Source organism: Chiloscyllium plagiosum, unplaced genomic scaffold (genome assembly GCF_037043375.1).
Source record: "Chiloscyllium plagiosum isolate Xiang-an unplaced genomic scaffold, Cpla_swu_hap1 HiC_scaffold_3, whole genome shotgun sequence".
Classification (NCBI taxonomy): Eukaryota; Metazoa; Chordata; class Chondrichthyes; order Orectolobiformes; family Hemiscylliidae; genus Chiloscyllium; species Chiloscyllium plagiosum.
Genome location: NW_028270141.1, coordinates 156,231,424 through 156,258,377, shown reverse-complemented (window position 1 = coordinate 156,258,377; position 26,954 = coordinate 156,231,424). Strand labels below are relative to the sequence as shown.

At 42.8% G+C, this 26,954-nt stretch overlaps 1 protein-coding gene across 6 annotated transcripts in view; it reads right to left on the bottom strand.

Moving 5' to 3' along the window:
- The window catches only part of znf318 (zinc finger protein 318), a 118,501-nt gene that overhangs the window by 50,804 nt on the left and 40,743 nt on the right, over window positions 1-26,954 (bottom strand). For all 6 annotated transcript variants that reach the window (XM_043687406.2, XM_043687407.2, XM_087984487.1 and 3 more), the window contains one exon: window positions 16,576-17,296. In XM_043687406.2, the coding sequence (XP_043543341.1) occupies window positions 16,576-17,296 (721 nt within the window). The remainder of the gene's footprint in view (window positions 1-16,575; window positions 17,297-26,954) is intronic.

The window sequence follows — 26,954 nt, the reverse complement described above, 5'->3', positions numbered from 1 at the left end:
TTTAACCGAGCATTAGGAGCCTCAGCAAAACTGCAATCAATGGGGATCAGTAGGAAAACTCTCTACTTGTTCAGTCGTACCTAGCAACAGGAAAGGTGGCTAAGGTTGCTGAAGAACAATCACCTCAGCCCTCAGACATTTCTGCAGGTGCTCCTTACAGTAGTGTCCTTGGCCTACCATCTTCAGCTGTACCAATGATCTTCCCTTCATCAGACGTTTCAGCCCTGAAGACAGACTGGACAGATTGGGGATGTTTTCCTTTGAGCAGAGGAGATTAAGAGGGGCATAATCAAGATATGAAATTATGAAGGCAAACAGGAAGAAATCTTTTTTCCTGAATGAAGATCAATGACCAGGGGATGCAGAATTAGGATAAGGAGCAGGTTGCTTACCGAAAATGTGAGGAAATACTTTTTCACCCAGAGGGTAATGAGAACCTGGAACTCACTGCAAGAACAAACCAATGTTTATTTTTCTGTAGGATCAGGTCATTCTGTGCTTGGAAGCAGATTTAAATGAAGTGCATGAAGCATTATTCAGTTTTACCAAATATCAAGCCTTCATGGATTGGTGGTGCTCGAAGAGCACAGCAGTACAGGCAGCATCCGAGGAGCAGTAAAATCGACGTTTCGGGCAAAAGCCCTTCATCAGGAATGCAGGCAGAGTGCCTGAAGGGTGGAGAGATAAGTGAGAGGAGGGTGGGGGTGGGGAGAAAGTAGCATAGAGTACAATAGGTGAGTGGGGGAGAGGATGAAAGTGATAGATCGGGGCGGGGGGAAGGGTGGAGTGGATAGGTGGAAAAGAAGATAGGCAGGTAGGACAAGTCATGGGGACAGTGCTGAGCTGGAAGTTTGGAACTGGGGTGAGGTGGGGGAAGGGGAAATGAGGAAATTGGTGAAATCCACATTGATGCCCTGGGGTTGAAGTGTTCTGAGGCGGAAGATGAGGCATTCTTCCTCCAGGCGTCTGGTGGTGAGGGAGCGGCGGTGAAGGAGGCCCAGGACCTCCATGTCCTCGGCAGAGTGGGAGGGAGAGTTGAAATGTGGTTGATTGGTGCGGGTGTCTCGGAGATGCTCCCTAAAGTGCTCTGCTGGGAGGCATCCAGTCTCTCCAATGTAGAGGAGACCGCATCAGGAGCAACGGATACAATAAATGATATGGGTGGATGTGCAAGTAAAACTTTGATGGATGTGGAAGGCTCCTTTAGGGCCTTGGATGGAGGTGATGGAGGAGGTGTGGGCGCAGATTTCGTAATACCTGCAGTGGCAGGGAAGGTGCCAGGATGGGAGGGTGGGTCGTAGGGGTGCGTGGACCTGACCAGGTAGTCACGGAGGGAACGGTCTTTGCGGAAGGCGGAAAGGGGCGGGGAAGGAAATATATCCCTGGTGGTGGCGGAAATGTTGGTGGATGATTTGGTTTATGCGAAGGTTGGTGGGGTGGAAGGTGAACACCAGGGGCGTTCTGTCCTTGTTACGGTTGGAGGGATGGGGTCTGAGGGAGGAGGTGCGGGATGTGGACGAGATGCGTTGGAGGGCATCTTTAACCACGTGGGAAGGGAAATTGCGGTCTCTAAAGAAGGAGGCCATCTGGTGTGTTCTATGGTGGAACTGGTCCTCCTGGGAGCAGATACGGCGGAGGCGGAGGAATTGGGAATACGGGATGGCATTTTTGCAGGAGGTAGGGTGGGAAGAGGTGTAATCCAGGTAGCTGTGGGAGTCGGTGGGTTTGTAAAAAATGTCGGTATCAAGTCGGTCGTCATTAATGGAGATGGAGAGTTCCAGGAAGGGGAGGGAGGTGTCAGAGATGGTCCAGGTAAATTTAAGGTCAGGGTGGAATGTGTTGGTGAAGTTGATGAATTGCTCAACCTCCTCGTGAGAGCACAAAGTGGCGCCAATGCAGTCAAGCCTTCATGTCAGTCCATCTAAAGGTAATTGAAATCAACCAACATTATCATGCAGTTGAAGCAAATGCTGGTCCCTTGGAGCATGAGAGTGACGAGTCAATAGTGGGGAACAGAGGAATGGCTGAGTGACCAAATCAATATTTTGCTTCAGTTCTCACACGAGGACACTAGTACTTTCCCATACCAACAGGTAAATCAGTGGTTATAGAAAGGGAGAAACCTTGATCATCACTAGGGAAAAAGTACTAAGGAAACCGATTTTCCCGACAGCCTCATCCTAGATTCTTAAAAGAAGCAGCAGCAGAGAGATACTGGATTGGAAAAGTGCTAATAAGGGTCTGTTTATGTACTGTATGACTCTTTCATATCCTTATTCAACAAGGGAGGCAGGCAGAAGGCAGGAAGTTTTGGATCAGTTCATTTAACATGTGCCATTGGGAAACTGTGAGAATCTATTAAGGAAGTAATAACAGGATATTTCGAAAGTAAAATATAATTCAGAGTCAGCTTGGTTTATGAAGAGAAATCATTTTTGACTACTTGCGAGAGTACTTGCAAACTTTAACAAGCAATATGGAAAATTGGGATCTTGCGGGTGTACTGTGCTTGGACTTCCAAAAGGTATATGATAAGGTGCCGCACAAAATGTTAAAGCATAAGTGGAGATCATACGGATTAGGGATGAATTATTTGCTTGGATAAAGGATTGGCTAACCAACAGAAAATAGAGCCAGGATAAACAGGTCTTTTTCTGGTGGACAAGACTTAACAAGTGGGGTGCCATAGGGTTCTGATCTTGGGCCCCAACTACTTATAATCTATATGAAAGAATTGGTTGTGGGGATAGAAAATACAATACCGAAATTTGCAGATGACACGAAGCTAAGTGGGAAAGTAAGTTGCAATGAAAAATAAGAGATTTACAAACAGGTCTTGTATGGATAGATGAAGTGATTAGGCCAACACTTGGCAGATGAAGTTTAATTGAGATAAATGTGAGATTATCCATTTTGATCGGAGGAAGAGAAATGCAAATTCCTATGGAGAGAAATTTCAGAGTGTTTTGGTACAGAAAGATCTGGGTGCCCTTGTGCATGAATTTCAGTAATGTTGTATGCTGATTTATCAGATAATAAGAAAGGCAACAGGAATTTTGCCATGCATTGTTAAAGGAACAAATATTAAAGGAGGGTTGTGTTGGTGCAACCGCATAAGGCATGACTGGAATGAAAAACAGAGTTGCTGGAAAAGCTCAGAAGGTCTGGCAGCTTTTGTGAATAGAATTCATAGTTAATGTTTCAAGTGTAGTGATCCTTCCTGACAATTGGGGAAGTTCTGAGGAAGGGTCATTGGACCAGAAACGTTAATTCTGATTTCTCTGCACAGATGCTGCCAGACCTGCTGAGTTTTTCCAGTAAATTCTATTTTTGTTTCTGCAGTTCTTTCGGCTTTTAATGAGTGGAATGGACCTGGATTAATGTGTACAGCTTTGGTCTCCTTGAGGAGGGATATGGTTGCACTGGATGCAGTTCAGAGGTGAAAGTGAGGACTGCAGAAGCTGGAGATCAGAGCTTAAAAATGTGTTGCTGGAAAAGCACAGCAGGACCTGCTGCGCTTTTCCAGCAACATATTTTTAAGCAGTTCAGAGGTGGTTTGCTCGGTTGAAGCAAGATTGAGAATTTAGGCCTATAATTTCTGAGTTCAAAAGCAAGAGAGGACATCTAATTGCAGTACATAAGGTGCTAAAGGGAATTGACAAAGTCAATGCAGGAAATCTAAAATGAGGGGTCATCGTTTTAGAATAATGGGTAGCAGATTTAAATGAGAAGCAATGAAGAGAAATTACTTTTCTCAAAACTATGGAATTCACTACTCCAGGGTGCAGTGGATACTGTGACATTGACTAAATTTCAGGAAGAGATAGACAGATTTGTAAATTTGGATTGGGTTGAAGGGTTATGGAGAGTGGGCAAAAAAGCGGAGTTGATGCCAAGATCAGATCAGCCATGGTAGTATCAAATGCAAAGGAGGCTTCAAAGGCTGAACTGCCTACTCCTGCTCCTGGCTATGATGTTCTGGTTGTCCATGCCTGCCTATTAGTGGCCTGGAATGCATACATATAATGAGACAAAGTTCTTGAATCAATCCTTCAGAATTCTGTCCTGGAATGCAATTTGCATTTATAACAGCATCAACAACATATAAAAATATGAAAAAGCACTCCAGAGCAAAACAAAAATGGTTCTTCAACAGGCAAAGGTTATTTGGGAAGTTGATGGAAATGTGTTGCTGGAAAAGCGCAGCAGGTCAGGCAGCATCAAGGGAACAGGAGAATCGACGTTTCGGGCATTAGCCCTTCTTCAGGAAGGAAGTTACCAATATCACTGTCAAATTAATGCATTCAAAAGGATCCCAAAGGAGAAACAGACAGTGGAGAGAAGCATTTTGGTAGTAAATTGAAGATCAAAGCTCAGGATCAAAATTGTCGAAGCAACTGTGGTCCAACAAAACTGATGGTGCAGAGGGCCTGATTCAAAAAGCCAAAGTAGTTCTCAGAGGGCCTTATAGCTGAATGAGATTAAAGAAGGAAAAGGGAGAGGCCACTAAACAATCCAAACATAATGAATAGAATGTAAAATCTGCATCACGGGAGTAGAAGCCAATCTTGACTAGTGTTTCAGCTGCTAAAAATGATTGGATTTTCTGCAAGATAGAATGTAGGAGAGAAGTGAAGGTAAATCATGAAGAATTTGATAGCTGTGGAGGCAAAACAGGTATGTATGAATGCTTCAGCAAGTAAATGGGCTAAGGTAGCAACAGAGATGCCAAGGTTGCAAACAGTCTGATTCAAAAACCAGAGGCTTCGGTCAAGAATGGAATCAACTCAATGCGCAAAGATACAGATATTGCATGAAGATCATGGTTGATTTAGACTGACAGACACTTAACCAAAGGATATTACAGCTTGCTCCCTTGCATTATCTTGCCAACACCACACTGACTCATTCTTTTTAGTTCTCCTCTGGAAATATTTATTATTTCATTCTGACCTTTCTATTCCAAAAGCTTTCCGAATCCTGTCTGTTTTCTAAGTATTGCACCTTCACTTCACATACCCATTCTCAGCCTTTTCAGTTTAAAATCCAAGCTTCTAAGTTCACAGATAAAACTACCGAAAAAGCCACATAACGCAGCTTTTGAGCTGAATGGTGTGATTGAATCATATATAAGCCTTTTAAACGGAAGAATTCAAGACAGTAGTTAAAATCACCCAAAGCCAAGAACTGTTCAGAGCATGCATGTTGTAGTTGCCCATGGCTAAATATGATTATCAAGGGAAACTTTAACTGATGCAACATTTCACACAGCTCAACTCATGGCCTTCACAGACACACAACAAAATGTTTGAGTCTTCCTGGGATGGGACTAGAATGCACACACTAAAACCAGTTGATTTGAAACTCCAATTTTTACATGAAATAGAAAGGGAAAGCTTGACCGAGGCAAAATCAGGCTTTTAAAATAATTATATTATGTACTAGAATAGACACATCATGTACCATAACAGAAGTTTAAATTTATTAGATATTGAGGAATTAAATTCCAGAATGTAGTTAGCCTTGAATGAAGAGACTAGTTTCCATAAATGCTGTTAAGAAACTTTTTACTCCATCAGCAAGAAGATCAGAATAATAAAAAGGTACAAACAAGATAACCTCAGAGTACCAAGAGACAAATAACACAGCAAGAGGAGAAGAAACAATATGAAACAAGTTCACTATGACCTCAAGAGAACAAACAACTGCTGCTTCGCAAGTTGGATAAAAGGGAAATTGTTCCCAAAATTGTTACAGAATCATAGTATTAATTTAGAGTCATAGAGGTCTGCAGCATGGAAGTTGGCCCTCCGACCCAACCTGTCCACGCCGCCCAGTTTTCACAATTCAACTCGTCTCATTTGTCTGCTTTGGTCCATATCCCTCCATATCTATCCCATCTATGTACCTGTCTAAATGTTTCTTAAATGATGAAACTGTAGTCACTCCCACCACTGCCTGGAAGCCTGTTCCAGACACTCACAACTCTGTGTGAAAAAATTGCCCCTCTGGACACCCTTGTATCTCTCCCCTCTCACCTCAAACCTATGCCTTGCAGTTTTAGACTCGCCTATCATGAGGAAAAAGCTGCTGGCTATGGACCTTATCCATGCCCCTCATAATTCCACAGATCTCTAGAAGGTCACCCCTCAGTTGCCCACACTCCAGAGAAAAAAGTCCCAGCCCATCCAATGCCTCCTTATAATCAAACATTCTAGTCCAGGTAACATCCCAGTAAATTGTTTCTACAATCTTTCGAGCTTAATAATATCCTTTGTCTAGTAGGGCAACCCTAACATTAATCCATGAGCGGCACAGTGGCTAGCACTGCTGCCTCACAGTACAAGGGACATGGGTTTGAATCCAACTTTGGGTGACTGTCTGTGAGGAGTTTGGACATTCTCCCAGTGTCTGCGTGGTCTTCCTCCAGGTACTCTGGTTTCCTCCCACAATCCAAAGATATGCAGGTTAGGTGAATTGGCCAAGCTAAATTGCCCAGTGTTCAGGGACGTATAGGTTAGGTGCATTAGTCAGGGGTAAACACAGGATAATAGTGTAGGAGAATGGATCTGGATGGGTTACTCTTCAAAGGGTGCATGTGGACTTGTTGGGCCGAAGGGCCTGTTACACACTACAGGGATTGTAGAGACACAGTACTCAAAGTGTAGCCTCACCCATGTTTTGTACAGCAACAAGATGATCAACTCCTATACTCCACACTCTGAACAATGAAAGCAAGCATGATGAAAGCCTTCTTTTCCACCCTGTCTACCTGTCATTTTCAAGTATCAATGAAACTGCACCCCCAGGTCTCCTTGTTCAATAACATTCCCCAAGACCCTACAATTGACTGTCTAAGTCCTGCCCTGGTTTGACCCATCAAAATGCAAAGCCTTGCATTTTTCTAAATTAAACTCCATCTGCCATTCCTCAGCCCACTAGCTCAGTTGATAAACATCTTGTTGCATTTCCAGATATCCTTCTTCATTGTCCACTATACCACCAATCTTGGTGTCATTCAAAAACCAAATAACCATGCCTCCTAAATTCTCAAAATCATTTACATAAATGACTAGTAACAGTGGTCCCAGCACCGATCGCTGTGGCACACTGCTAGTCACAGACCCCCTGTCTGAAAAACAACCTTCCACTACCACCACCCTCTGTCTTGCATCATCAAGCTGTTTAACTTTATAAGTAACTTTATATTAGAACTGATATTACAAATACTCTAACAATTGGTAGAAATTAACATCTTTTTCATGTAAAAACTGAAAGAATTGCAGATGCTGTAAACCTGAAACAGAAACAAAAGTTGCTTGAAAAGTGCAGCAGGGCTGGCAGCACCTGTGAAGAGAAATCAAAGTTAACATTTCAAATCCTTTTAAATCTTCTGTCCTTAGATCAACAAGGGACACAAATTTCATGACCGAATTTCAGAAGTTATTAGTAATAAATATACAGTGCGACTAGGAAATAACCAGGAAGGGACAACAGAGTGTTGGAATGTGGTCAATAATTGCAACAACCTAAGTAATAGCCTGTGTAGTAGGGGGTCTAGCAAGCATCATAAGATGATGGGAAGATCTGAGGGAGACAATGAAGTTGTCTATCATTGATTGCGTATTTGCAGGATTGGATGTGTAGATTAGAGGGGATGTGGCAAGCACCAATGTCAATGCTGCATTGAACCATTGTAAAGTGTATGAATGGATATCCTGTACATTATTGGAAAAGGTAGTGTCACTGATCTCTGATCTGAGCTGTGATTGAGGGGGCAACTTTGGACTGGTCTCTAATCTCTCCCACACATGGTAAAGGAGCTCTGAATAAAGACTGATTTGTGCTACTGAACATGGGACGCAAGACTCTTCTTTAAATCCCTCTCCAACAGTGCGAAGGAAGTGAGTCCTGATTATTGATTAAAAGGATCAGGCTCAGTTTACACTACATTATTGAGGTGTAGAGGGACTGGATATCTATGGTGAAGATGAGGCGATTCTGGCCTCGGAAACGCCATTAGCCATGCGGCTGATGCAGCTACCACCCCCATGCTGATTGATGATGTCACTTCTGCCCCCATCATAGCCACTCCCACAGCCAATTCCGGCCCTCACATCATCGCTGATGCCACACGCTCAGTGACTTCCGCCACCCCTACTGCCGTGTCTGCCACCACTTCCGACCCCACCAGCGCCACTCACCTGTATTCTGCTGACACGCCCCCCACAGACCCCACTGTCACTATCCCCACATACGTTCGAGACACCACCCACGCCCTCCACCTCCTCCAAGACTTCCGTTTCCCCGGCCCCCAATGCCTCATCTTCACCACGGATATCCAATCCCTCTACACCTCCATCCGCCATGACCAGGGCCTCCAAGCCCTCCGTTTTTTCCGCTCCAGACGTCCCCAATAGTACCCTTCCACCGACACTCACATTCGTTTGGCCGAACTGGTCCTCACCCTTAACAATTTCTCCTTTGAATCCTCCCACTTCCTCCAGACCAAAGGGGTAGCCATGGGCACACGTATGGGCCCCAGCTATGGCACACGTATGGGTCTCTTTGTTGGCTACGTAGAACAGTTGATCTTCCGTAATTACACCGGCACCACTCCCCACCTCTTCCTCTGCTACATTGAGGACTGCATTGGCGCCACCTTGTGCTCCCACGAGGAGGTTGAGCAATTCATCAACTTCACCAACACATTCCACCCTGACCTTAAATTTACCTGGACCATCTCTGACACCTCCCTCCCCTTCCTGGAACTCTCCATCTCCATTAATGACGACCGACTTGATACCGACATTTTTTACAAACCCACCGACTCCCACAGCTACCTGGATTACACCTCTTCCCACCCTACCTCCTGCAAAAATGCCATCCCGTATTCCCAATTCCTCCGCCGTATCTGCTCTCAGGAGGACCAGTTCCACCATAGAACACACCAGATGGCCTCCTTCTTTAGAGACCGCAATTTCCCTTCCCACGTGGTTAAAGATACCCTCCAACGCATCTCGTCCACATCCCGCACCTCCGCCCTCAGACCCCACCCCTCCAACCGTAACAAGGACAGAACGCCCCTGGTGCTCACCTTCCACCCTACAAACCTCCGCATAAACCAAATCATCCGCCGACATTTCCGCCACCTCCAAAAAGACCCCACCACCAGGGATATATTTCCCTCCCCACCCCTTTCCGCCTTCCGCAAAGACCGTTCCCTCCGTGACTACCTGGTCAGGTCCACGCCCCCCTACGACCCACCCTCCCATCCTGGCACTTTCCCCTGCCACCGCAGGAACTGTAAAACCTGTGCCCACACCTCCTCCCTCACCTCTATCCAAGGCCCTAAAGGAGCCTTCCACATCCATCAAAGATTTACCTGCACATCCACTAATATCATTTATTGTATCCGTTGCTCCCGATACGGTCTCCTCTACATTGGGGAGACTGGGCGCCTCCTAGCAGAGCGCTTTAGGGAACATCTCCGAGACACCCGCACCAATCAACCAAACCGCCCCGTGGCCCAACATTTCAACCCACCCTCCCACTCTGGCGAGGACATGGAGGTCCTGGGCCTCCTTCACCGCCGCTCCCTCACCACCAGACGCCTGGAGGAAGAACGCCTCATCTTCCGCCTCGGAACACTTCAACCCCAGGGCATCAATGTGGACTTCAACAGCTTCCTCATTTCCCCTTCCCCACCTCATCCTAGTTTCAAACTTCCAGCTCCGCACTGTCCCTTTGACTTGTCCGGACCTGTCCGACCTGCCTAGCTCCTTTTCCACCTATCCACTCCACCCTCTCCTTCCTGACCTATCACCTTCATCTCCTCCCCCACTCACCCATTGTACTCTATGCTACTTTCTCCCCACCCCCACCCTCCTCTAGCTTATCTCTCCACGCTTCAGGCTCTCTGCCTTTATTCCTGATGAAGGGCTTTTGCCCGAAACGTCGATTTTGCTGCTCGTCGGATGCTGCCTGAATTGCTGTGTTCTTCCAGCACCGCTGATCCAGAATCTGGTTTCCAGCATCTGCAGTCATTGTTTTTACTACATTATTGTCTGTTAATGGGATGGTAAGGCGAGCTATGAGAAGAATGCAATGATACTTCAGTGTGATTTGGGCAAGCTGTGTGAGTAGGCAAACATATTGTAGATGCAGAATAATGCAGATAAGTTTGAGATTAGCCACTTTGGTAGCAAAAACAGGAAGGCAGACTATCTGAATTGCAATAAATTTATAGGAGGGAATATGCAACAAGATCTGGGCTTCCTCGTATACCATTGGCTGAGGGTAAGCATCTAGGAGCAGCAGGTGGTCAGGAAGGCATGGCCTTGATAGTGAAAGCATGAGTTCAGGAGCAGGGTCATTTTGCTGCAATTATAGAGGACCTAGGTTATATGTTTGAATATGTATACAGTTCTGGTCTCCTTTACTGAGGAAAGATGTTCTTGTGATGAAGGGAATGCAGCTAAGGTTTACTTGCTCGATTCCTGGGATAGCAGGACTGATGTATACTGAGAGGTTGAAATGATTAAGATTACATTTGCTGGAGTTCAGTAAAATGAAGGGAGGACCACAGAAACCTAGAAGATTCGAACTGGACTTGGCAAGGTAGATGCAGTAATAATGTTCGCAATGGTGGTGAAGTCCAGAACGAAGGGCAGGGGCAAATTACTTACGACTGAGACAAGAAATGTCTTCACCCAGAAAGTGCTAACCCTATAAAATTCACTACTATGGAAAGGAGTTGAGGCTAATATATTGTATGTTTTCAAGGAGTTGGATATAACACTTGGGGCTAAAAGGATCAAAGGATATGAGGGGAAAAACAGGAACAGGCTATTGATCAGCCATCATAACGAATGGTGGAGCAGGCTCAAAGGGCCGAATGACTTATTCCTGCTCTAAATTTAGTGTTTTTATGTAACACTTGGTTAGCATGGGCGAGTCTCCTGGCCCTGGCTGGCTTTGTCCAAAGATCTGAAAAGAAGTTGGTGCTGAGATTGTAGATGCATCGTACTTAATCTTACATTAGATTCTGGAATCTAATCAGACTAAAAAACAGCAAATGTAACTCCTCTATTCAATAAAAACAGATAGAAAGCAGAAATTAAGGTTAAGGCCTGTTAGCATAAGATCTGTTGTAGGAAAAATTCCGGAATCTATTTTTAAAAGTGATTATAAGAGGGCACTTAAAAAATTCTTAGTGCAATGAGGTATAGTCAATAGCTTGTGAAAGAAAATCACAATTGACTAATTTATTAGAGATCTTTGAAGAACTAATAAGCAATAGAGATAAGGGAGAACCAGTAAATGTAACATACTGAGATTCCCAGAGATTTGACAAAGTTCCACACCAAGGTGTACAACACAAAGTAAGAGTTTGTAACATATAGAGTAAAATACGAGTGTGGAGAGAGGACTCACTGGCTCATAGGAGTCAGAAGGTGGGCATAAGAGGCATAATATACGTTGCTAAATTTGATGATACAAATATAAGTAGGAAAATATGTTGTGAAGAGGACATAAGGAGACTGTAAAGGATCGTATATAGCTGACTGAGTAAATAAAAATTGGGCGGTTGAAATGTGAACTTGCGTACTTAGAGAAAGAACACAAAGGCAACATATTACTGAAATGGAAAGAGACTGGAGAACTGAGGTATGGGGAAAATGGGTGTTTTTTCTTTGCTATTAAATTGATTCATGGGATGTGGGTATCGCTCACCATTAGTTATTCAGAGGGCACTGAAGAGTCAGCTACATTGATGTAGGCCTAAAATAAAAAGGTAAAAGTGAGGACTGCAGATGCTGGAAACCAGAGTTAAGATTAAAGTGTGCTGGAAAAGCACAGCAGGTCAGGCAGCATCTGAGGAGCAGGAAAATCGATGTTTCGGGCAAAAGCCCTTCATCAGGAATAGAGGCAGGGAGCCTCCAGGGTGGAGAGATAAGTCACCCATAAGCTGAAAATAGAAACCCTAACATAAAATCATAGAACCCCTACAGTGTGGAAGCAAGCCATTCAGCCCATTGAGTCCAAAGAGCATCGCACTCAGATCCACCACCTTACCCTATACCTACAACCCTGTATTTATCATGGCTATACCACCTAGCCCGCACAATTCTGGACAATATGCGCGATTTAGTATGGCTAATTCACCTCTTCTGCACATTTTTGAATGGAGGAAACTACAGCACCATAGGAAACCCAAGCAGACAGAGAGAACTCCACACAGACAGTTGCCCAAGGCAAGAATCAAACCCAGCCCCCAACACTGAGGCAGCAGTACTAACCACTGAGCCGCCCAAAAGTACGCCAGATCAGGTAAGATTGTCAACTTTATTCCCTCAAGGACAGTGCACCAGTTAGATTTTATGATAATTAATAGTGACTACAAGCAGGTGCACCAGCCCAGAGAGACATACAGCCTACTTATGTTCCTAACACACATGCTTGCATGGCTCTCTGTTTAAACATACTCGACAGTTGTTAAACTTACTCTCTGGCACAAGACACTGACGAAAGACTGGTATGGGAAGGTGGCTGTCAGTCGCTACATCAATACTCACCACACATGCAGTTTTCAGAGCAAGGATACCATACAACCCTTCAACGGTTTTCCAATATTCAAACAAATAATCTTTGCTCTATATCTCAATTTATACAACTTAGTTTAACATGTGAGGAAATACACGTTGGTCGGAAGAAGAGAGACATAGACTACTTTGAAATAGGGAAGGGTTTGGAAATCTGAAGAACAAAGGGACTAAGCAGTCCAAGTTCAGGATTCTCTTAATGTGCAGGTTCATTTGGCAGTTAGGAAGGCAAATAGAATGTCAGCATTCATTTCGAAAGGGCTCGAATACAAAAGCAGAGATATACTATAAGGCTCTGGTCAGACCAGACATGTGGAGAGCAGTTTTTGGTCTCATATCTAAGGAAGGATGTGGTGGCCTTGGAAGCGGTCCAGAGAGGTCTGCAAGAATGATCCTGGGGATGATGGGCTTGTCACAGGAGGAGTAGTTGAGGAATCTCGGTCTGTACGCAATGGAGTTTAGAACAAGGAGAGGGAATCTCTTTGAAACTTCAAGAATTCTGAGAAACCTGGATAGTGGGGACATGGAGAAAATGTTCCCCCAGTAAGAGAGACTAGGACCCAAGGGCACAGCCTCAGAATGAAGGAACAATCCTTTAGAGTCAAGCTTAGAAGGAATTTCTTCAACCAGTGGATGGAGGATTTGTGGAACTCATTGCTACAGAAGGCTGTGGAGGCCAAGTCTTTGAGTACACTGAAGATAGGGACGGGTACACTCTTGATTGGTAAGGCATTCAATGGTTACAAAGAGAAGGCAGGAGAATGGGATTTAGTCATACATCAGCCATGCTCAAGTGGCAGAGCAAATTCAACAGACCAAATTGTCTGATTCTGCTCCTATATCTTATGGTCATTCCTATCAAACAGAAATGGTGATATTTTCAAGATTAAAATTGCAATCAACCCAATACTCAAGACTTTTTTGGGCAAGGCTGGTACAGATTTCCACTATCCTTTACATGGCGAAGTGCTTCTTCATGTCATTGCTGAAAACTCTGGCTGTAATTTTAAAATTATCATCCCTAAATCTGGATTCCGTCAATAAAGCAAACAGTTATTACTCACCATATAAAGTTATTTTAACACTTTAGTTAGATCTTAGTTTAATCTAAATTCAAAGAAACTGAACATCACCTGCCCTGTTACTTTAAGCATTTTCACCCCTGTATGATCATAGTGGACTTCTCCAGAAGCCAAAATATCTTCTTGAGGTGGTGTCCAGACCATACTCCCCCAATTGGGGTCTGACCAAGGTGCATTCAACTGGACGGTTACTCACTCCCCATTGCATTCCAGCCCTCAGTGATCAATTCCAGGTTCTAACTATGTTCAGTGGATTATGACTAAACCCCAACCCCCAAATGCATCAGGCCATAAAGGAAGGCCAACTGAATATTGGCTTTCATAGCAAAAGGATTTGAATACAGGAAGAAGAATGTCCTGCTTCAATTATACAGAGCATTGATGAGGTCACACCTGGAATTTTGATCTCCTTATCTTAGAAGCACGTTTTAGCAACAGAGAACTGCAACAAAGGTTTACCAGATTGATTCCTGGAATAACAAGACTGAAAGAAGAGTGAGTCAATCAGTTACGATCATTTTCACTGCAGTTTAGGAGTGGGGGACCTCTCATGTGTATATAATTTTGGTTGTCCTTCTATAGGAAGGATGTTGTCAAACTTAAGAAGATGCAGAAAAGATTTAGACCATACGACACAGGAGCATAAATTAAGCCATTTAGCTCAGCGAATCTGTTCTGCTATTCAATTGTGGCTGAATTTATTCAGATTCTAGAGAGTTTGAGTTATAAGAGAGGCTGAATAAGCTGAGTCTTTTCCCCCTAGAGCGTCAAAGGTTAAGGGTTGACTTTATAGAGATTTATAAAATGATGAAGGGCATAAATAGATCAGATAGCCAAGGTCTTTTTCCAAAGGTGGAGAAGTCCAAAACCAGAGGACATGCAAGTTGATAATCAAGGATGGGGTAACTGAAAATCTTAAATTTTCAGTTAATTAGGTCAAGCCAGCATGGATGCATGACAGGTAGGTCATGCCTGACAAACCTCATTGAATTTTTTTTTTGCAGAGATTACGAAGACAGTGGGGGCAGGAGAATGTCTATGGATGTTGTTTGTACGGACTGGCAAAAATCATCTGATAAATTCCCACATAGAGACTGTTAACTAAGGTATAAGCCCATAGACTGAGGGAAAATTATTGACATTGCTGGGAAAGTAATTGAGTGGCAAGTTACAAAGTAGGGATATAATGGGTTGATACTCAAACTGGCAGAATTTAACTACTGGTGTCCCACAAAAACCAGTGTTAGGGCCTCAATTATTCACATTATATACAAACAAACTTAGATAATTGAATAGATAGGTAGCAATGTAGAAAGTATACATGATAGTCTATCAAATTCCCATTGTAATTTATGCTAAGTGAATGGACAAAACTGTGGCAGATAGAGTTCAATGTAAAGAAGTGACAGGTTATCCATTCTGGACTGAACAAAAATGATAGATGGGGGTACTTTCTAGACAGCATGAAAGTACATACAGTAGGCATCCAAAGAGACTTAGTTTAGCTGTGTATATCTTTAAAATATCACAGTGCAGAAAATAACAGAGAACACTAATGCAATGCTGACCTTTACATCCAGAGGACCAAAATACGAAGGTGCAGAAGTTATGCTGCAGTTATACAAAACCTTTGTAGACCCCACTTGGAATACTGAGAGCAAATCTGAGCACCACAACCTAGGAAGGATATACTGACTTTGGAAGCAGTACAATATTAAGTGGGCAGCACGGTGGCACAGTGGCTAGCACTGCTGCCTCACAGCGCCAAAAACCCGGGTTCAATTCCCGCCTCAGGCAACCAACTGTGTCGAGTTTGCACATTCTCCCTGTGTCTGTGTGGGTTTCCTCCGGTTTCCTCCCACAGTCCAAAAATGTGCAGGTTATGTGAATTGGCCATGCTAAATTGCCTGTAGTGTTAGATGAAGGGGTAAATGTAGGGGAATGGGTCTGGGTGGGTTGCTCTTCGGAGAGTCGGTGTGGACTTGTTGGGCCGAAGGGCCTGTTTCCACACTGTAAGTAAGTAATCTAATATAGGTTCACTAGAATATCTGAATTTTAGGGATTAACTATTAAATGAGATTAGACAAATTGGACGTGCTTCCTCTAGAATTTTGAAGGTTAAGGGGTGATTGATCAAAGATTTCAAGATATTAAAAGGATAAGACAGTTGAAACACAAATCAACTTTTTCCACTGGTTGGCAATTTTAGAACGAGGAAACACAGTCTAACAATTAGGGCCACACCATTCAGGACAGATGTTCGGACACAGTTTTACACAAAGTGTGGCATGGTTTTGGAACTCTGACAAATGGTTAATTTCAAATCAGAGATAAACACTGTCTTGTTAAGCAAAGGTATTAAGGGATATGGACGAAAGTTGGGTACATGGAATGAGGCCACAGATCTGCCATGATCTCACTGAATGGTGGAACAAGCTCATGGCTAAATAGCTACTCTTGTACCTATGATAGATGTTCCACTGCGTGAGGGAGTCCAGAACCAGGAGGTCATAATTTAACAAGAAGGGGTATAGGACTGAGATGAGGAGAAATTTCTCCACCCAGACAGTGATGAGCCTGTGGAATTCACTACCACAGAAAATGGTTGTGGCAAAAACATTATGTTTTGAAGTAGGGAAGTAGATGTAGCTCTTGTGGCTCAAAGGATATAAGGGGAGGGCAGGATTAAGGTATTGAGCTTGATGATCAGCCATAAAGAATGGCTGAACAGGGTCTGAAAAACCTTTTGGACACTTGGACTTCCTGAGGAGCCATCTTTGAGACTGGCTGTTGCTTTCCTTCCCTTCTAAAATACATCAAATTTTTCTAAGTCATCCATAGGTGGCACTTACACAAATCATAGTCTTTTAAAAAGAAGCAAATCAAACCTGCATTGCAGTGGAGGGCTCCAATCCTGATTCTGTGCGTTTTTTGAGGATAGATTTCTTTGGCATTTGCGGAGCCTCATCAGGTCTATGTAAAACATAGCTACTGCTGGGAGACTGCTGAATGCCTAACATACTCTTATCAAAATGCTCAGATAGACCGTATGTGCGGTTTGAGAGTTCCCGCTGAGGGGGAGGTAGCATTTCTGCTCTGATCCTCTCTTCTTGCTCTTTCCTTCTGCGAGCAATTTCCAATTCACGGAATTCATCATTTTTACTTTTGCTGTACGGAAAATGTTCCTGTGCATGACTGTTGCTCGGATTCCGAGGAGGACTAATGCTTCTTCGCCGATCAGAACTTCTAGCCCTGTAACTCCGGTGTCTTTCTGGACTGCGGCTACGTTGCTCTCTGCTATGATGATCCTTACTGCGGCTACGATGTTCAAGCCTTGAACGTTTAGGATCTCTTCCGCGATCATCAGATCTCGAGTGAGGATAAGGAATTTTCTTTAACTTGTCTGCACCATGTTCACTTGATCTTCGCCCTTCTTGTCTGTGAGAAAAACCTGGCAAACCATAGTCAGGTCTTCGCTTAAACGAGTCACCAGAGGGTATCATGTCTAGATAGCCCTGAGTCTGGTCATCATGAATTGGATATTTCCCCTGCACATTTGAAGATCGTTGCAAAGGAATTCTGTAAATGAGACCATCATCCATTTCATCCCTGTTGGTCATAAAAGAACAAGTCAAGGAAGAAATCATAAGAAAAACACAGAGACATTAATTATCCTAAGTGATGGTTCTTACTTCTGCTAAGTGTTTATGGCAAAACTGTGGGCAAGCTGAACCTTATTCGGTACTGCCAAGAGTAATGAATTTACCTAAGGGGACTGATAAATTAGAGCAGTATATGAGTCAAGACTATTCAAGTATCAAAATCGCTCAGCATTAACAATGTTAATTGTAAATCAGAAGGGATTCAAACTCTAGGCTAGATATATCGCCGAGATTGACACTTTACAGCTAAGGAAATACAACATTGAAGTTTTGCTTTAATGTCTATGCTTGTGCACTTCCCTCCACATGATTGGAACAGCAATTCTTTTCAAAAAATTGACAAGAATCTCTGGAGAGTATTAAATAATAAGCAAACTTTACTAGTTAACCAAGGCTAACTAACTGTACCATTTCTGTTTGTACTTGCGTTGAGGGAAGATAATGGTATGGATTAAATCTGAGAACTTACTATTTATGTGACCAAGGTTCCATACTTCCAAAGGATGCAATGTTAAGGCAAGTTCAATAAATATCCTGGCTAATAATAATCTCATCCCAAAATTTTGTTTCAACTCAAAAGATTCAAATTTGAGACGATGAGATTTGTAAATGGTTGCAAGTAGTAGACTTGCTAGATTGTCCCACATTCCATTTTAATATGCCACCAAAAAGCATAACCCTTATTTACTGATAATGTAAGAAGCATTTAACATACAGAATGCTACTTTTAGTGAAGTAACACTTCTTTTGTTTTTACATGTTCTTTACCTGTAGGTGAGAAGAAAGCATTCAATTAAATTACAGACCACAAAATGGGTGATTAGATTCTGCTCACAGCCAGTAAGGTGTGAAATAGTCAGTTTGCTTTCAATAATTTGAACCCTCTGAGATTCTAGGATAGAACTTTATGAATTCCAGAACTTTACACAGGAGATATGGAAAAGAAAAATGTATTCTAACTCCATCATTAACAGGTACTTCAGAATAGATGTAAAACTGCCAGATTTTCAGACAAGAGCATGCAAGAGGACATTTGCCCATTGTCTGTGTTGACTCTCCAGAGGAGAAAGTGAGGACTGCAGATTCTGGAGATCAGAGTCAAGAGCGTAATGCTGAAAAAGCACAGCAGGTCAGGTAGCATCTGAGGAGCAGGAGAATCGAAATTTCGGGCATAAGCCCTGCATCAGGAATCCTGATGAAGGGCTTTTGCCCAAAATATCGATTCTCCTGCTCCTCGATTGTTGCCGGACCTGCTGTGCTTTTCCAGTACCATGCTCTCGACTCTTCACTATCCAGAGGTGCAATTTACCAAGCATTATTTCATTCTTCTTCTGGCTGCACATTCCTCCTTATAATAATCCAATTCACTCTTGAAAGCCTCAAGTGAATCTGACTCCCCCAGATGCAGGTGTGCTTTCCATACCCCAACCAGTTTGAAATGTAATCTCAATAAATGCAAAGCGTTGCATTTTGGGAGGGTTAATAAGGGAACCCTATACACAATGAAAGGTAGGTCCCAAGAGAGTACCAAAGAACAAAGGGACTGTGTGTTCATGGCCATAGATCCCTGAAGGTCTCAGCACAGGCAGACAGGATAGTGAAGGAGGCATACAGGATGCATGCCTTCATTAACCAGGGCACAGATTGTGGGAGCAAGGAAGTCGAATGACAACTTTATTGGTTAGGCCACAAATATATGCAGGCTTGTCACCACACGAACAAAGAATGCAACTGCATTGGAGAAGGTGGACAGGACATTCACCAGTATATTGCCTGGGGTGAAAAATCTCAACGAGAGAAGAGAGACTGCTATGACGAGAGACTGAACAGGCTGCGTTTGTCTTCCTTACAGCAGAGGTGGTATCTCATTGGGGTATGCGAAATTGTGAGCCATTGACAGATTAGATAGAGTCAGAGAGATGTACAGCACAGAAACAGACCCTTCGGTCCAGCTTGTCCATGCCAACCAGAGATCCTAAACTAATCTCATTCCATTTGCCAGCACTGACCCATATCCCTCTAAGCATTTCCCATCCAGATGCCTTTTAAATGTTGCAATTGTACCAGCCTCCACCACTTCCTCTGGCAGCTCATTCCATACACGTACCACTCTCTGTGAAAGAATTGCCCCTTAGGTCTCTTTTATATCTTTCCCCACTCACCCTTAACCTATGCCCTCTGGTTCTGGACACCCCCAACCCACGGAAAAGGCTTTGTCTATTTATCCTATCCATGCCCCTCATAATTTTATAAACGTCTAGAAGGTCATCCCTCAGCCTCCGAAGCTCCAGGGAAAACAGCCCTAGCCTATTCAACCTCGCCCCCGAGTTCAAATCCTCCAATCCTGGCAACATCCTTGTAAATCTTTTCTGAACCCTTTCAAGTTTCACAACATCTTTCTGATAGGAAGGAGACCAGAATTGCACGCAATATTCCAAAAACAGCCTATCCAATGTCCTGTACAGCCACAACATGATCTCCCAACCCTGTACGCAATACTCTGACCAATAAAGGAAAGCATACTAAACGCCTTCTTCACTGTTCTATCTACCTGCAACTCTACTTTTAAGGAGCTATGAACCTGCACTCCAAGGTCTCTTTGTTCAGCAATACTCCCTCGGGCATTACCATGAAGTGTATAAGTCCTGCTAAGATTGGCTATCCCAAAATGCAGCACCTCGCATTTATCTAAATTAAATTCCAATTGCCACTCCTCAGCTCATTGGCCCATCTGATCAAGATCCCGTTGTAATCTGAGGTAACCTTCTTCTCTGTCAACAACATGTCCAATTTTGGTGTCTTCTGCAAACTTACTAACTACACCTCTTATGCGCAAGTCGAAATCATTTACATAAATGACAAAAAGAAGTGGACCCAGCATTGATCCACGTGGCACCAATCAATTATGAGAATGGCTTCCCCGTGGCAAACATAACTAAGACCAGACAGGACAAGTTTAAGGTAAGGAGTATTTGGTTTAGAAGAGGTCAGAGGAACAAAAAAATTTCCAGAGTACGGTAAGTATATGGAACTTGCTGCCTGAGAGGGTGGGTGAGGCAGGTACCCTCACAATATTTAAGAAGCATCTGGATGAGCATTAAAAATGCCAGGCCACAGTAGGTTATGGGATAACCATAGTTTGATGTTTGTTGGTCAGCACACACATCATGGGCCAAAGTGCCTGTTTCTAAGCCGTATGACACTTTGACTCTGCTAATGTTTTCCTCATGTCGCCAATTTTATCAATTATCTTAAATCTTTGTCCCTTCTTTCAGCAATGTCAGCATTTTCTCTCTGCAGAACCCTTTATGGGAAAATATCTTTGGAATCTTTCAATCTTACCTTCTCCGAGGAAACAGCACTAACTTCTCAGATCTAACAACAAAACTGAAGTAATTCAGTACTAGAGCCACTTATAAATCTTTACTGATTTCTCTGTACTGCATTCAGATCTTGCCGACTCTAACCTCATACCTTTAATTCATCATCTGAGCAGAGATGTCTTTTTTTAATAAAACCTGAAGTTACCTCAAGAATGTAACTTAATAGTAGTTCTGGGATTTACATATTAGTGAACCGAAACCTGCAACCCATTCTAAAAGATGAACAACTTAACAACAATCTAGGTTTGTTCAATGTATCATTTCAGTTGCAATGACATTGTAATCTTTAACTATAAGTTCTGTGTATTAATGTCCTGCTCCACAACCACGTGAGGAAGGAGCAGTGCTCCGAAAGCTAGTGCTTCCAAATAAACCTGTTGGACTATAACCTGTTGTGTGATTTTTAAACTTGGTCCATTCCAGTCCAACACCGGCTCCTCCAAATCACAATGTCATGCAGTGTATTTCAGATCTTTACTAATTATATGAAAAAGACCTTTTGAATTAGTTCTTGTTAATTTTGGAAGTAACTTTAAATCTGTATTCTTTCAAAGCAAAAATGTGAAGTCGTTCATTTTGGAAGGAAGAACAAAGCTGCAACAAGATTGCTTCAATGAAGAAAAACTCCAGGGCACCTTGAGAATACGTGTATACAAAACATAGAAAGCTAGCACACAGGGGCAGCATGTAATCAGGAAGGCGAATGGAATGTTGGCTCTTATTTCAAGGGGGTTGGAGCTTAAGAGTAGGCAAGTCTCACTGCAGCTGTACAAGTGATGGTGAGAGCACATCTGGAGTCGAGATCATTTTTGGTCTCCTTATTTAAGATATTTTGTCATAGTGGACATTGCACAGCAAGTTCACTAGGATGATACCTGCTATGGAGGGATCGCCTTATGAGCTAATGTTAAACAGATTAGGACTCGACTTGTTGGAGTTAGAAGGATACAAGATGATCACATTGAAACATATATGATTTTTAACAGGCTTTACAGGGTAAATGCTGACAGGATGCTTCCCCTCCTGAATGTGTCTGGGACCAGAAGGCATAGTCTCAGAATAAAGGGATGCCAATTTAACACCGAGATGACGAGGAATTTCTTCTCTCAAAGGTTTCAGTGTCTTCAGAACTCCTTGGCACAGAATGTTGTAGGGGTAAAGTCCTTTTGTATATTTAAGACCGAGATAGATTCTTGATCAGGAGGGCAATGAAAAGTTCTTGGAAAAGGTTGTAAAGTGATATGAGGCATGTTGGATCAAGGGGATCCTTCTCCTGGCGCAACAGGCTGAAGGAGTCGAATGGCCTACTCTGTTATTATTTCTTGCAGTGTTATGGCTCTCGATCCATTCACAAGTAGGAATGATTTTTTCCAATCTACCCTTGATAGACACCCAAAAATTTTGCACACTTTTAAATTTTCCTGAGGCCTTCCCTTCCCTTAAGACACAGTTCCAACTTGTTCAAGCTACCTTCAGAACAGAAATTCCTCATTCCTGGAACCATTCTCTTTTCTAAATTCACTCTGAAGCTTTCTCGAATGCAGCACACAGAACTTGCTACACTACTCCAGCTGACGTCAAGCTATTGTATTTTACAAGTTACAACCTGAGAGCAACACAGCAGAAGTAGGCCATTCAGCCCATCAAGTTTTCTCTGCAATCCAATAAGTTCATGGCCTCTCTGATAACCCTCAACTCCATCTTTCTGCCTTTTCCTCATAATCCTTGATTCCTTACTGATTAAAAATCTGTCCATCTCAGCCTTGAATGTACTGAACCAGTTGCTATAGCCCTTTACAGTAAAGAATTCCACTAATTCTCTACCCTCAGAAGAAATTCTGGATGACCACTTATTCTGAGATTATGCCATCTGGGACCAGATTCTCCCACCAGGAGAAACAACCTTTTTGCAACTACCCTGTCATGTCTTCTAAGAATTGTGTTCCACTGAGTGCAGGCCCAATCTATTCAACTCCTCCTCCTAAGACAGTCTGTCCATACCTGAGATTAAAATACCTTGTCAACCTTCTATGGATTTCTTCCAATGCAAGTATCTTTCCTCAAATAAGGTTACCAAAACTGTTCATAGTATTCCTGCTGTAGTCTGACTAATGCCTTGCATAGTTTAAGCAAGATCTATATTTACACATCATTTCTTTTGAAATAAAAGCTAACATTTCAAATGACCTGTTGAATTTAGCATACTAGCTTTTTTGTGACTTACGTACATGGATTCCCAAATTCTCCTGTGAAGTTTTTAGCAGTCATTCTCTCTTTAAAATAATATTCAGCTTCTCTATGCTTCTGGCAAAAGTGCAATACAACACTTTCCCACATGATATTCCATCTGCCAAGTTTATGTCATATCAGACTATGGCCCTCTGCTAACTCTTTGCATCATGATCAGCACTCACCTTCCCACAAATCTGACTATGGTACATTAATTTTCCACATCCAAGTCATTAACATATATTGGTAATAACTGTGGTCCCAGCATTGATCTTTTTGGCACGCCAGCAGGTGTAGGTTGCCATCCTGAAAATTCCCCTCTCATCTCAACTCTCAGTCTTCGATTACCCAGCTATACCTACTTCTGATATACTACAGAGGAACCTTGCTGATCCAAAGGACACGGGCAGGCAGTATTTGATTCAATTAATCGAATTCCAGATAATCGAATGCCAGATAACATAGTTTAGCCAAGCAATGGGACCTTGCCATCTTGCCAGATAATCTGATATTTGGATAATTGAAGTTCCTCTGTACTTCCGCATGGAGTTTTAGCTTATGTCGTCTAAGTCTTATCTTATCAAACACTTTCTAAAAACACAAATACATTAGTGCTACTGCTTCCCCTTTATCTATCCTATTTGTTTTGCAAGGAATTATATAGGCATTGAGCAAGTACAAAAGTGAACTCTGCAATGATGTCTCATTGTGATCAATGTTGAGATTGTATCTAATATTATTTGGAAACGTGCTCTACAGTAAAGGTAAACAATTTTCTTTTGGTTATTAGTTCTGTGAAGGTGCCTTGGTTATTTTCAAGGGCCATAAATGCATCCTTTTCCATTTGACATTTCCAATAAATCATGTGGCTTCAGCTGAATGGCCTAATTGACTATCTGGTGAGAGAAAAGCTGAAATAGTCATGAAGCCAAGATTTACAGCCCAGCAGGAGACAGATGAATATACCATAAAGTGGCTCGGTTCAGAAATTAGGATCTAAGGCAGTTATGCTAGTTAGTAGATTTAAAGTATTCAAAATAGCTGTAAAAATCACTGAGATTTTCTTAAGGGGTCCAGTGAGCAAAGATCAGGGAGTGAACTTGTGTTGTCTTTGGGAAAAGACAGAAATGAAGAGAACCACATCTAATAAATGTGCATAAATCTGGCAAAAGGATACTGCTTGCAGCCTTGAGTCAGTTGAGTAAGAAATATTAGGGTGAAGGATTGATACTTGACTGGGGTTGAACAAAGGATTTTGCTAAGAACAACGACTGAATTTTTTTTTAGATCTTTTCGGATACTCACACATACATAAACAGACATTTGTTATTTTCTTTAAATTGTCTGTTAGCAGTAATTCCTTCTGGGAAAATTGCACTGGCAGCCCTTGTGAATATGTTCAATAATTGGCCACGATAGTAAACTGGTGGGACTTTGAGAGAAGGTGACCAGTGTGTCAATGAGGATTGATGAAGTTTAAGAAGTTTATATGGATTTCAGCAAGTCTTGGACAAGATCCCATATGGAAGAATGATAAAGGAGGTAAAAGCTCATGGGATCCAGGATAATTTGGGAAGTTAGATCCAAAATTAGGTTAGCGAAAGGAGATGGAGGGTGATGGTACAAGTTGTTTGTGTAACTGAAGTCCAGCATGCTGTTGTGTACCACAGGGATCAGTGCTAAGTCCCATCTTGTTTGTGATATTCATAAATGATGTTGATGAAAATATAGGTGTTGGGGACATGGTAAACAGATTTGTGGATGAGACAAAGGTGATTCAGAGAGGAAGGTTAGGTTATGGGTGTATAGAAATGGAATGGTCAGAAGAGTAAATCAGTGGCATGTGGAAGTTAATCCTAATAAATATGAGGTTATACACTTTGGAAGCAGTAACAAGATAAGGAAGCACTCAATGAATGGCAAGACACTGAGAAGGTCAGAGGAGCAGAGGGATCTTGGGATGTTAGTCCACAGATCCCCATAGGTTACAGGACATGTTAACAGGACAGCAGACAGGACCTTGCCTTTATCAGTTGTGGCACTAGAGTATAACAGCAGGGAGGTTACACTGGAGCTGTACAGAACTTAGGTTAGCTCATAACTGGAGAGCCCCCTAATTGTGGTGGCGAGGCTTGTGCATATCTGGGAACACAAGCATAGCTCCTGGCAGTGTCACCCATGACTGTAAGGTCAAAGGTGATGCCCCAGACAAAGTATGATCCATGAAAATCTCAACGGCAGAGCAGCCACAGTTGTGAGTGCCTTCTGTCCAAACCTCGACTCAGAGAGGAAGTAAAGGAGACTTTCTATGCCAACCTCGGCATACTTTTGTCAAGGACCCTCAACAAGATTATTCTTCTTCGAGACTTTAATGCTAGAGCTGGTCGAGACCACAACCTTTGGAATAGCACCACAGAAAGAGAAGATATTGGAAACACTCCAATGGAGTCCTTCTCATAAAACCTCACCATCACAAACACATTCTTCTGTCAGAAAAACAACTTCAAAACATCTCGGATGCACCCACACTCAAAAACAATGGCACCTCATCAATTATATCATTTTTCACTCCACGGACAGGCAGAATGTGAATGTCATCAGGATTATGATTGGTTCAGATGATTGCTGGACTGATCAACACCTTATCTGTTCCACAATGTCCACCAGAATACACAGAAAAAGGGTTAAGAAGCAAACCCAGTCAAGATTCAAAAGAGAGCCTGGATGACACTGTCACTATACAACATCTACAGGCCTCGTCTGCTAAAAGCCTCCCTCACAAATACCCAGAGGACACAAGAGAACACTGGAGTCTGCATAAATCAACCATTCTCAGTACCAGCACTAATACCTTTAGGTACAAGTTCAGAAATCATCAGGACTTGAACACCTCATCTCCAAGAATAGCCTTGTATGACCAGCAGAAAGACATGAAATGCAAGACCAAAGAAGGGTCTGTGCCAAAGCTAAGGCTGATGTCCAGAAGAGAGTAAGGAATTCAAAAAAAAAGGTGGACTGATAAGGCCTTTGGAAATCTAGCAGCTGGTGCCAGAGTGCCACTAAGGCAATATACGATCAAAGCTACCGTGGTCTGAACATCCTGTGCTCTGAAGACGGACAAAAACTGTTCAAAGACAACAAGACAATGAATATCTGCTGGACACAGCGTTTCTAAGAACTCAATGTTAAGTCGGAAACAACAGCAGGCTGTTCAACTTCAATAGTTTGAAGGCCAAGGGCAAGGTCTCCACCACCGCTGTCTTAAGAACTTGAAAATGCTAACATCAATGCCATGGCAGCACATTCTGTAGAAGATCTGTAATCCATTTGGATGGCTTTGCCAAGGCATATATGCTCCTTTGCCTTACCCTCAACACAGAAGAGTCTAGTACTCCATCGACCACCACCCAGTGACTCCACTCCACCTACAAGAAGGGTCAACAACATCCCCTTGAAAATGTGGATCACTTCCCATATATTGGCAGCCTTCTCTCTTCCAACATCAATGCAGAAATTCAACATCATCTGAGTTGTACCAGCGCAGCCTAAGCCCGACAGAAGAAGGATGTTTGAAGATCATAACCTACAGGTCCAGATTAAAGCTCTGGTCTCCAAAGCTGTTGTTCTTCCCACACTGCTAAATGGACCTGAAATGTGGACCTGAAAATGTGTTGCTGGAAAAGCGCAGCAGGTCAGGCAGCATCCAAGGAACAGGAGAATCGTCGATTCTCCTGTTCCCTGGATGCTGCCTGACCTGCTGCGCTTTTCCAGCAACACATTTTCAGCTCTGATCTCCAGCATCTGCAGTCCTCACTTTCTCCCTGAAATGTGGACCACCTACAGTAGGCACCTGAAAATACTGGAACACCAGAGATCCTGACTGAAAATCCCACAGATCATCTGGGAAGACAAGCTCATTGACATCAGAGTCTTGGAGGAGGCCAACTCCACGACAATTCAACAGCAACTCCAATGGACCAGACATGTCACCTG